Below are 10,638 nucleotides of genomic sequence, written 5' to 3' on the forward strand. Positions count from 1 at the left end.
CCTTCTCCAGGCTGAGCCTGGGGCTTCCAGGCCGTCCTTACCAGGACCTCAGCGAACTTCCACAGATTCCCGTTCTCCACCAGCTGCTCGAGATTCCTCCTCTTCAGGAACTTGGCCGCACAAAGCAGTGTTTCCTGAGAGGCCTGGAGAGCAGCAGAGACCCAGAGATGGCCACAAAGCCCAGGGACCTGTGTCCCTGTGCCAAGGCCTGGAGGAGGCTGAAGCCCACCAGGCGCCAGGGCAGGAGGCAGCCGAGCCCCCTCCCAGCATCATAGGAATGCTCACCTTTGCCACGTGCCAGTTCTCATCATGACAGTAGATTAAAAGTGCGTACAGGTTCCTGTTCACAATTGTCTTCAGGGGCTTTTTTCCCTCATCCACTACTGATTCCATCACTGTACAGAAGAGTTGAATGGAGAGCAACTGCACGTGGCGGTTGTCCTAGAGGAAAAGAAAAGACCTACACCAGCTACTCCAGGCCCACCTGGGCAATGGCCTGAAAATCCACAGGGCACAAAGTTTCTGGGAAGCATCCGATGCCTGTGGCTCAGGATGCAGAGCCTTACGTGGTCAAAGAGCAGCAGGAGCGCCTCAGCCAGCTTTGGGGCAGTGGTGCTGGATACCAGGATGTGTTTGTGCTGGAGCATGTTCGTGAACACATGGAGGCTCATGATGACCACCTCTCCATCTGCATCTCCCAGCAGCCCCAGAAGGCTTTGAGATACACTGCACATCCTTATGGCCTGTGTGGAACACAAGGCTGTGCTGGAAAGCCATGGACGGCTGCACGGCCAACACCGCCCTGGCTCTGCAGCCCCACCCTGCTGCTGCAGGGCCCGCAGGCCAAAGGCCTGTCCCAAAGCAGTGGGGCAGGTGAGGCAGGAGAGCTGGCAGCAGCTGCCTCAGCTCCTGAAGCCCTGCCAGCCCAAGGGGCTGCTTTGCCCAGCGCAGCTTCAGCCGCTGCCCCCTTCTCACCATCGAGGGATCCTTGCTGGGCACCACGAGGCCTCTGAGCGCCAGGCGACGCCTCTGACTGCATTCGCCCTGAAGGTACCTTGACGTGATCCTCAGGACGCTGCCACCACATTTACTCAAGTCTAGGCGCTGGAGGACCTGAAAGGCACAGGGCAGTGACAGGGGACCCGGCCGGCAGGAGCCCAGAACCGCACAGGGCTGGGCCCAGGCAGCAGCACAGGGCGTGGGCACCATCCTGGCAGCTGTGGCTACGAGAGGGCAGAGAGCTGGGAGGCAGCTCAGCGAGGAAGCACTGACCAACAGGCTCACCTCCACAAGGAATGCCAGGAAGGGAAGATCCCAGCACGGATCCTCCCTGCTGAGATGCCGAAGCATGTGGATTGTGATGCGAGAGCACAAAGGCATAAAAACGCAGAGCATCTCCCTGGCAGTGGGGAAAAAGGCACCAAAGCCCTGAGGCGGGGAGACCAAACCTCTCCCAGGACTGACTCACAGAGGTCTGGTCTTTCCCCAGCATCCCTGGAGGGGATGTGGGCGCTTTGAGAAGCAGCCCCTGCTGGGCACCCTCCTCTCTCGGCCTTTTCCATTCTTCTTGGCCGTCCTTTGGTGACGAGCCCCTCTGGCCCAGGACCACAGGGACTGTGTGGGGCACAGGGCACAAATGCTGGGGGCAGTGGGGAGAAGGGGGTCTCACCTGGCCAACAGACCCACGGCGTAGTGCTGGGAGTCAGCACACAGCAGCGTGTCCCAGCCACCCATGTGCTCCATAGCCTCCACCACATTGTCACACCGCAGTCGGCCGAGCAGAGCCTTCATGACCTGCACGGCAAACCTGTGTGCAGAGAAAAGCCCAGGTCACACTGGGAGCACTGGCGCTGGCCACAAGGGCACGGGAAGGACAGGAGGACTGGGACCTGTTGGGCTTGCTGGGAAGGTGGTGTTCCTCCCGGCATGCTCTCCAGAAGTTATCAACTTCCTCTGGTGGCATCTGCTGTGTGGTGAAGACAACATGGAAGAGCAGTGCCACAAACAGGCGGGAGGAATAAAGGATCAATGCTTCGTGGCACTCAGGCACCTGGACAATCACCCAGATCACCAGAGTTGCCTGCAAGAGAAGCAGCCCAAGGCAGGGCTCAGTGCCGAGGTGTCCATGGGGCAGGGCCCAAGGGCAGACGCAGGGGAGCAGAAGGCCTGGTGCCCCCTGAGCCTGCCCCTAGCCCAGGTTTCAGCCCAGCGCCTGAGGCGTGGAGAGGATGGAGAGCTGCTGGAGAGGCGACCTGGGGGTGAGCAAAGGCCAGTTCCAGAAACTCACAGCCAGGGCAAAAATGTCCTTGTTGTCCCCATCAGAGGTGCACATTCTGGTCAGAGGCCAGTCCTCCATCACACAGAGCAGTGTTGGCAGCACTTTCTCCACTGCTGGTCCCGATGAGCCTATGGCTCTCCACAGCACTGCAGCAGCTCTGTGGGATCAGAGCTCTATGTCAGGGCCATGTCAGTCACAGCACCATGCCCTGTGCAGCTGTGGGGGCCCAGGTGACAGAGCCCTGGAGCCCTGAAGGGCAGGGAAGGAGCAGTGGCAGCAGGCTCAGGAAACAGAGGGGCCCGAGGGTCCTGGGCCTCTCTGCCTGTCTGGCAGACCCCATGGGACAGGCTGTGCAGGGCCACGGGCCCTAAAGGCTGCTGAGCCCTGAGCTCTCCAGGCTCATGAGCCCCGTACCTGTCACACGTTGGGGCACAGCGCAGGAGGGTCAGCACCACGTCAGCAGGGTGTTCTTCAGCCAGCCTCACAAGGTCAATTTGCAGCCTGGCATCCACAGAGATGTGGGAGACGAGACTCTGGTGGATGTTCTTCACCTTGGCTGGCACCTGGAGGAGGCATGGGGAAGACTTGGAGCACTGTCCAAGGGAGCAACTTCTCCAGCTTCCCCCAAGAAGTGCTTCCCTTCCCACCACACTGTGCTGGCCTCAAAGCCTGAGGGGGCCCAGAGACCCTTGCTTGAGGGGACACGCGATCCCGGCTGGCCTCCAGGTGTGGAGCCAGGCTGTTTACCTGCTGCTTGTGAGAAGAAACACTAGGTTCCTTGAAGTAGTTGAATATGATCTCCTGAATCATAATGGGAGCAGATGTGGTGTCAGTATTTGTGATGCCCTGAGTCTCTTCATTGTCACTGTTTGTGATGGCCACATCCTCAGTCATTGACGAGCTAAGAGCCTTTGCCCAGGTTTCAGTCGCTGAGGCGGCAGAGTCTTCTGAGCGCTCAGCCGAATCTGGGCTGACATCAGGCTCAGCCTGGAGCTCGGTCAGCCCCGAGTCAGGCTTGGCTGGGCCCTCAGCTGCTGTGCTGCCGGTCTTTCTCCGCCGAATGCGCAGGAACTTCCGGAACATCTGCAGGAGAACAAAGGACAGGGAAGCCCGGAGTGTTCCATGGAGTGCTCCAAGCGTGGTGCTCGACTGAGCAGTGACAGCAGGCCCAGCCCAGGTGGGGATGGCTGCTGGTACCTTCAGGCTTTTACGGAAGCGGCCACGGCTGGGTTCCTGCTCTTGTGTCTGGTCCAGGGCTGCACCTGGCAAAGAGCGAGCGCAGCCAGAGCTGAGGGGCTGCGGGAGAGGCCGGAGAACACAGCCCAGCCCTGCGCTCCCCAAGCAGGGACAGTCCCAGGATGCCCCAGGGGATGGAGCATGGCCACTGCAGGGTGTCTGCCCGGCCCCTCTTCCATCCTGTCCATGGGCATGTCCCCAGGGGATGGGATGGGATGGGATGGGATGGGATGGGATGGGATGGGATGGGATGGGATGGGGCCAAGCTGGCTGCAGCCATCAGCCCTGTGGCCCAGCTCTGCAACTCACCATCCTGCGGTGGCTGGAACTGCTCCAGTTCTTCATGCTGTTGTGCTGGGGCAGCTCCAGGGTCTTCCTTTTTTTTCTTCCTGAACACTTTGAACACACTGAGAAATCTGTTTGCCATGCCAGAGTATGACCTTGAGGGCACCTTCAAGGAAGATGGCAGGGTGATGTTCTGAGTCAACAAGTTGTGTAGTTGTGCCTTGAAGGCACCTGAGACAGAGAAACCTCAGGAAGGCTGCAGGACAGCAAGTCCTGTACTCTGGTCTGGAAGACTCCTGCCACAATGACAGGAGACTCCTCGTTAAGGATTGTGGTCGCCAATTCCCTCAGTCTGGCCTCACGGGCACCTGCAAAAGAAAAGCCTCGGGAAGGCCACGGGCTGCCAAGTCCCGACGTCCTGCCACGAGGTCACCTGTAGGAATAATGCCTCGGAAAAGCTCCGGGTCAGACACGAACGAGCGCGCTGTGCGGGGGCTCCTCACGACACCGCTCTGTCCCGTCCTGTCCCGTCGCCTGCTCCGAGCACTGTGGCGTGCTCTTGTCACCGCCAGCTCCTATGTCACCACGTGTCACAAAGGGAGGGCCCTTGGACACCCTGTCCTGTTCCATGCCATGGTGACCATGCTGCAGCGTGTCACAAAGGGCCCTTGCACACACTGCCACCTGCCCTGGGGCCGCCCCCAGCCCACCCAAAGTGGCCCAGTTGGGAAGGAATCCCTGGCCCCAGGTGTCTAAGACAGACCAACAGGATCTTTAGGAGCAGCTCAAACCATCAGCAAACCCTGCCCTGCTCTGCGGGATCAGGCCATTTAAGAATCCTCAATTCAGGAAGGCTTTACTTCTCATTGGGCCACTGGAGTAGTTCCAAAATTTGCAAACTTCTCAAATTAATAGCCATTGCTGGGGAATGTGAATGATTTGGAAGTTTGTTCCCATCTAAAAGCAGCAACTCGTTTGCCGTAACACATTCCACTGAAAGTCACTCTGGAAACATAGCACTATACAGAGGCAAAAAGAAGACCATTCTTTGGTGTGCAAATGGTTTTCAATGAAGGGATGATAATATCGTCATTCTCTTAAGGAGTAAAAGCTCTCAAGGAATGAAAGTCCACTCAGTCTTACAAAAGTAGCCCAAACAAATGAGTAGATGGAAAAAGGGCTCATCCTCCCCCAGTAGAGATACCTAAGTGGCCAATAAAGTACAGCTCTCCCATCTTGTTCCCTGCAGGAGACTCAGGACCATGAACAGAACTAGTCACAGATATTTCTTCTGCCCTCCATAAGCAAAGCTGTGCCAGACCACAGATGCTGCCTTCAAGCGGACTCAGTTTCCAGCCTAGACCTCTCACCTTCCAGACAACTCCTTCCCCATCACGTCCCCCAACCCCAACCCCCTGCAAACACCCGCAGAGAAGCCCTCAACAGCCCTCAAACAGAGTAAGTTTGGACTGAACTTTTGCTTTCAGGCACTCAATGGATTTGTCATCACCGTGACTGGAGACGGCTACATCTTCTACATCTCCCCTTCCGTGCAGGACTACTTGGGCTTCCACCAGGTGAGCACCATGTTTTCCTGGCTGGAAACAGATGGATGCAGTCCTGGTGTGGGAAGGAGATGCAGATGGAGAGCAAAGCTTCCCTAAGGGCAGCAGCTCCTGTGGCAGGGGAAGGAGCTGGAGTTTGCCTTTTCTTTACACTCAGTCTTGCACTTACAGCACTCAGGAAGGGAAACCTTCTGCCGTGTCCTCTTCCCGACACCTCTGCCAGGCTGTCCAGGAGCAGTCACTATTCTGTTTTGTCGTTCCAGTCAGATCTCATCTACCAGAGCGTGTACGAGCTGATCCGTGCGGACGACAGGGCCGTCTTCCACCGCCAGCTGCAGAGGACCCCACTGCATGCTGCTGACAGTGAGTGCCAGGCTGATCCCTGCAGGGGTTCACTTGAGCAGCTCTGATCCGTGAGCTCAGGGCGTGCAGCACAGTTTGGAAAACTTCCGTTTGCTTTTCCAGCTTTTCCCCCTGAGCAGCCGCTGCTTGCCAGACGCAGCGCCACATCCAGCCCCCAGCACCTCCATGCTGAGAAGCAATCCTTGGTGGAGAGGAGCTTCACCTGCCGCTTCCGCTGCCTGCTGGATAACTCCTTGGGATTCTTGGTAATGCTGGGACACCCTTCTGCTCCTCCTGTGCCTGCAGGGTGTTCCCCCAGAGCCACTTGTGTCCCATAGGGGTGAGAGCACAGCAAGTTCCCACCAGCCTGTTTGCTTCACACCCACATTTTCTAATCCCTGTAAGGCCTTGAATTTCCATGGGGGCCTGAAGTTCCCTCTTGGGCAGCAAAAGTCAGCAGCAGACAAGTCCCCAAAGTGCTTTCTTTGCCATTGCCACACTCCTCCCGCCTCTCTGCATCCTGGAGCTCCGGACCAAAACACCCCCGTTGCACTCAAACACGTTGGTGACTCTGTGGCACAATGTCCTCCTCCAGGCAAACCCAGTCAGTTGCCCGTCGGGGGCTTCGCTGGCCATAGTTCCAAAAGACTGGGAGCTGCAGGAGCATACGTGGAGTCCCAGACTCTGCCAGGTGGCAGTCCTGAGAATTCCCCGGGGGCTTGGCTGTGGTGGCCACCCCCACCTCCCAGTCTTTTCCTTGCCCTGCCCAGGGCTTGCATGAGTCCCTGTTCTCTGGGGATGGGAAGCTCTATGATGTGGAGGCTGCTCTCCCTGCACCCTTAGGAGGCAGGCAGCAGCCAGGGCATGGCGGCTTCCCCAAACAGCCCCTGGTAGCCCACGTAGAACCCAGCTTTTCCTGGGAGGGGGAGCAGGCAGTGCTCCGAGAGGACAAGGGGTTCTCACAGCTGTGGCTCCCACAGGCTGGGGCAGCTCCTCAGAGGAGCCATGGGCAGGGCCAGCGCAGCACAGCGGACTCCTGCTGAACTCCAGCATGGATCCCAGCACCCACCAGATGGACTGCATTGTGCTGTCCAAGTGCCAGTATGGAAACAGCCTTTTTGGCAGGAGAGCAACTTCCTGAGGGATGCTGCTAAAGAATCCCTTCCCCAGCAGCCAGGCGCTTTGCCTTGCCCTGCTGAGAACCACCCTGGAGCACCCTCCTCCTCACCGGGCTTGGCTTCAAGGTGCTCAGCAGCTCTCCCTGTGAAGGTGGGTGCAGGAGCACCCCTGTGCTCCGGGCAGGGTCCTGGCTGCCCATCAGTTCCCTTCTCAGCTGGGCAGCCCCTCTGAACCTGTGAGATCCAGCTCAAGGGGAGGTGCGAGGGCTGCAGGACCTGAGGGGTGCCCGGCTCCTGTGGAGGTCTGCCAGGAGTGCAGCCACACCATCCTTTGTGGGCAGCCTGGTTTGGGGCTCCATGTGAACCAGGAGCCCTGTCTTGGAAAGCCACCAGCAGCCGTGAGCTCTTCTCATACCTGCCAGCTGTGCCCCGTGCCCCCTGGTCTCTCAGCATTTTGTCTTCCAATGCCGTCAGGCAGTCTGAGATGAAGTGGTTTGGACTTTTTGTTCCGTGAGAAGTCTTTCAGGGAGATGCAGCTGTGCCACTGGGGAGGCTTATGGGCTTCTGGGGTCCAAGGAAGGACATTGCTTGCTGGCACATCCATGTGCTTGGGGCAGCCTCTTGCAGATGGAGCTGCTGCCTCACAGGCAGGCAGCCCTGAACTGCTGTTTCTCAACAAAACAGCATGCTCTCCTCATCTCCTGTGTTGGACCACCCTTGTCATGTTGCTGTTTAGTCCCCTGCTTCATCTCTGCTGGCCTGAGCCTCTTTTCCTCCTGTGCTCTCCATCTCCTCCAGAGACCATCCAAATCCTTTGGAAAAGATGTTACCAAGCACTTCAAGAAGCTCAGCAGCATTGAAGGGTCTCGGTGAGAGGTGGAGTTGGTGTGAGTGGAGGCATCCTGGGGATTTGGGCTCTCCAGCAGCCTCCCAGGGGAGTTTGGGAGAGGTAGGTACCAGGCATTGTGACTTTACTGGGATGCAGGGTGGGGAAGGTCCAGCTGAGCTCCCCTTGGGTTTGTCACTGGCTTGTCCTTGTCGTCCTCTTCTCTGCTCCACAGTGCCGTGGGACAGAGAAGAGTGGGGCTTCCCCCTGTGGTTTTGCCAAAGCAGTGAGAAGGAAAGGCAGGGAGGGATGCAGTGACCACTGGCTGCCTCTCCACTTCAGACCCACTTGGTGCCCCTCAAACCATTGTTCTGCAGCCCAGAACAACCACTTTGTTGAATTCTCTTCCTTTTCCATATACGTAACCTAAGATTTGAATGAATTGTTTTTTCCCCACCATGAGAGCAAAGTCTTGCAGATTCATCAGGGAAATCCACAAAAAAAGCAATGATTTTTTTTGGGGGGGAGGGTGGGGATGATTTGAGTCCACACTGACTTGCAACCTTGGGTTAGAGAGATCAGAGTTCTTGGGGACATTCACACCTTCCCCTCATGCACCCATCAACCTGAGCATCGCATCTGCCTCGCACACCAGTGTTAAGCATTTTTTGGATCAAATTAAATCAGGTAATCAGCGCAGGGCCAGGAGCAAGCCCACATGTCCCGGTGTAGAGTGGCCTCATCTCCCCGGGTCTCTTCCTTCATGCCCAGCCTTGCCTCTGCTCATGGGGCCTGGGAAAGGTCAAGCTCCTCTCTGCAGGCTGCGAGCACAGCAATGCTGAAACGTGCTGGACCACTCTGAGGCGGCTTCGAGGAGCACCTAGGTCAGGCAAGGAGTTGACTGGCCATGATCCAGATCCAAAAAGCAGCAGGATGGACTCTGCTCACTAGCCTCTGTTGTTCTGGTGCCTGTGAGACGGTGCTGGGGGCGTACCAGGGGCTCCCAGTGCTTCAAGAGATGGGGGCACTGCTGCTTAGGGCTGTGACAGACCCCCCCCGCCCCGTGCTCTGTCACTGGTGTCTGATCTCTCTGTACCTCGTGGCTGTACAGATAAAGTCTGTTCTGGTGGCAGCGTCTCATTTTCTGCTCCATGATTTCTTTGTGCTGCTGGTGGCAGCTGGAAGGTGCTGAGGGGAAAAGAGCTGTCTGGAGCCTCACCCCTGTGTTTGGCGATGTATTAAAAGGCGATTTGCTTTGTGCTGATGTTTGTTTTGACCCAAAACCATGTCTCGCCATTTCCTCCTTGACTGAGCAAGTGCTGAGAAAAGCCTGGCCCTGGTGCTGGGTGGGTGACACTCCTGTTTGTGACTGTCCCCAGCTACTGTGGGCATGCACGGCAGCAGAGGCGTGACAGTGTCCCCCCTTTGCACCCCCAAACTGCCCTGTGGGGTTGTGGGACTCACAGGCAGGCTTACACTCCTCATTGGCACACATGGTTGTTAATATCTGACGATTAAAAATGATTACAGAGATGCGTCTGCCCAAAATACGGTGTAAATGGCACCATATGCTGGGGCCAATAGCATGGATCTTTATTTAACCGTAAACGTGAGGGGGAGAGAGGGAAAAGATGGGAGCGTGGAGAGAAAGTGACTGCAGCCTACATCCATCGAGTGCTGAAGGGAAACAGTCCAACAAACACCACATGCGTGGGGTTTCTATTCTGCTGAGGCTACGTGGGAACATCCCCTGTACCTCTCCCTGGGGCGGGGAGCTTCACACCGGTAATACTGTGGATCACGGGACGCTCGGGGACTCTTTACACCTTCGGAGATGCTGCAGCTGTCTCCAGGTGAGCGCAGTTGAATTAACGATGGCCCATCAGTTGAGATGGGTACCTTCAGCTTATGTGTGACTGTCCCCAGACTTGGGAACGGAGTTTTCACAGCTGAGCCATTACGTGAGGGAGGACATTGGCATGATAAGGACTTACTCCACATGGCAAATCTGCAAGCCTCGGGTGTGCGCACTCTTCTGCACCGGGCAGGCGGCTCTGTCCATCACTGCCAAAGCACCAGGCGGATTGTTCGAGCCACTGACACCCCCGGTCCGGTCCCCAGCTCCCCATCAACACCCTCACATCCCTACCCACCCATGGCCCCCTGCTCACCGCCACCCACAGCCCCTTCGCGCCCCGAATCCTCTTTCGGCCCCCTTCCCTTCCTCATCAACCCCCTCTGTCCCTCGCCCCTACCATCCCTTGTGTCCCTCAGCTCCACTCCCTGTTCAGCCCCCAAAGCCCTCTATCGCACACCTAGCCCCGCCGCTCCCAGTCCCCCCACAGCCCCAGATCCCGTCCAGCCCCGTCTCCCCCGTCACCGGGGCCGGGCCGTTCTCGCTCCCGCTCTCGCCGCCTCTCGCCCTGAGGGAGCGGCGGTCGGGCGCTGCCGGCCCGGCCCTGTACATGGGGCGCAGGCGGAGGAAGCTGGTGCCGCAGGCGTGAGTGAGGGCGAGGGGGCTGAGGGGGCCGGGGAAGGGCTGAGGGGTGAAATAAATTTGTGCAGGAGATCGTAGTCCTTTAAAGTTCCTTTATTAGAAAGTGACCAGCTCGGGTGGGGGCCCGACGGGTCACGCGCACGCCGCCGCTGCTTCCCAGAGTGGCACAGAAGAGGAGGAGTGCAGCTTTGTCCGCTTTGCACGCAGGCCGAGCCAGGGATTCCATCCTCATGGGACCGGCGGGATTCGACTCATAGTCAGGGGTCCTCATACTAGCCGATGTTTCTGTTGGTTAGAGTGAGGCATTAGAAAGGTTCCTGCAGAAACTCGGATTAATTGCTCACTCTTTACAGTGGTTGGAGTCCTTCAATTTCCTTGTGGCTCGCTGTTTCAGGGGTTTTCGGTGCTGAATTTGACACCTTCCTCCATTTGCATACTGCTTCTGATGTCACTTCCTGGGAGCCATTTTCTAGGAAGCAGCGACAGTGAAA

At 57.6% G+C, this 10,638-nt stretch overlaps 1 protein-coding gene and 1 pseudogene across 1 annotated transcript; one reads left to right on the forward strand and one right to left on the reverse strand.

The window, feature by feature from the left end:
- Nucleotides 1–1,097: 1,097 nt before the first annotated feature.
- On the reverse strand, nt 1,098–3,941 carry LOC137466214 (maestro heat-like repeat-containing protein family member 7). The gene is made up of 7 exons (XM_068178056.1): nt 3,824–3,941; nt 3,476–3,540; nt 2,693–2,841; nt 2,288–2,435; nt 1,890–2,080; nt 1,670–1,807; nt 1,098–1,113 (listed from the first exon to the last, which is right to left on the reverse strand). Exons 1-7 carry the CDS (start codon nt 3,939–3,941, stop codon nt 1,098–1,100), a joined length of 825 nt encoding a protein of 274 aa, XP_068034157.1.
- Nucleotides 3,940–7,120, forward strand: LOC137466218 (uncharacterized; annotated as a pseudogene).
- The last annotated feature ends 3,518 nt before the right edge of the window (nt 7,121–10,638 follow it).

Source organism: Anomalospiza imberbis, unplaced genomic scaffold (genome assembly GCF_031753505.1).
Source record: "Anomalospiza imberbis isolate Cuckoo-Finch-1a 21T00152 unplaced genomic scaffold, ASM3175350v1 scaffold_164, whole genome shotgun sequence".
NCBI lineage: Eukaryota > Metazoa > Chordata > Aves > Passeriformes > Viduidae > Anomalospiza > Anomalospiza imberbis.

What these genes read in the sequence shown, in the direction of transcription:
- LOC137466214 (XM_068178056.1), bottom strand. Translation starts at nt 3,941, where the DNA reads ATGGCAAACAGATTTCTCAGTGTGTTCAAAGTGTTCAGGAAGAAAAAA. An exon ending in GTTCCAGCCACCGCAGGATG is followed by an intron (nt 3,541 to 3,823) that starts GTGAGTTGCAGA and finishes GCTCTTTGCCAG; the next exon opens with GTGCAGCCCTGGACCAGACA. An exon ending in TGTGCCCCAACGTGTGACAG is followed by an intron (nt 2,436 to 2,692) that starts GTACGGGGCTCA and finishes CTGATCCCACAG; the next exon opens with AGCTGCTGCAGTGCTGTGGA.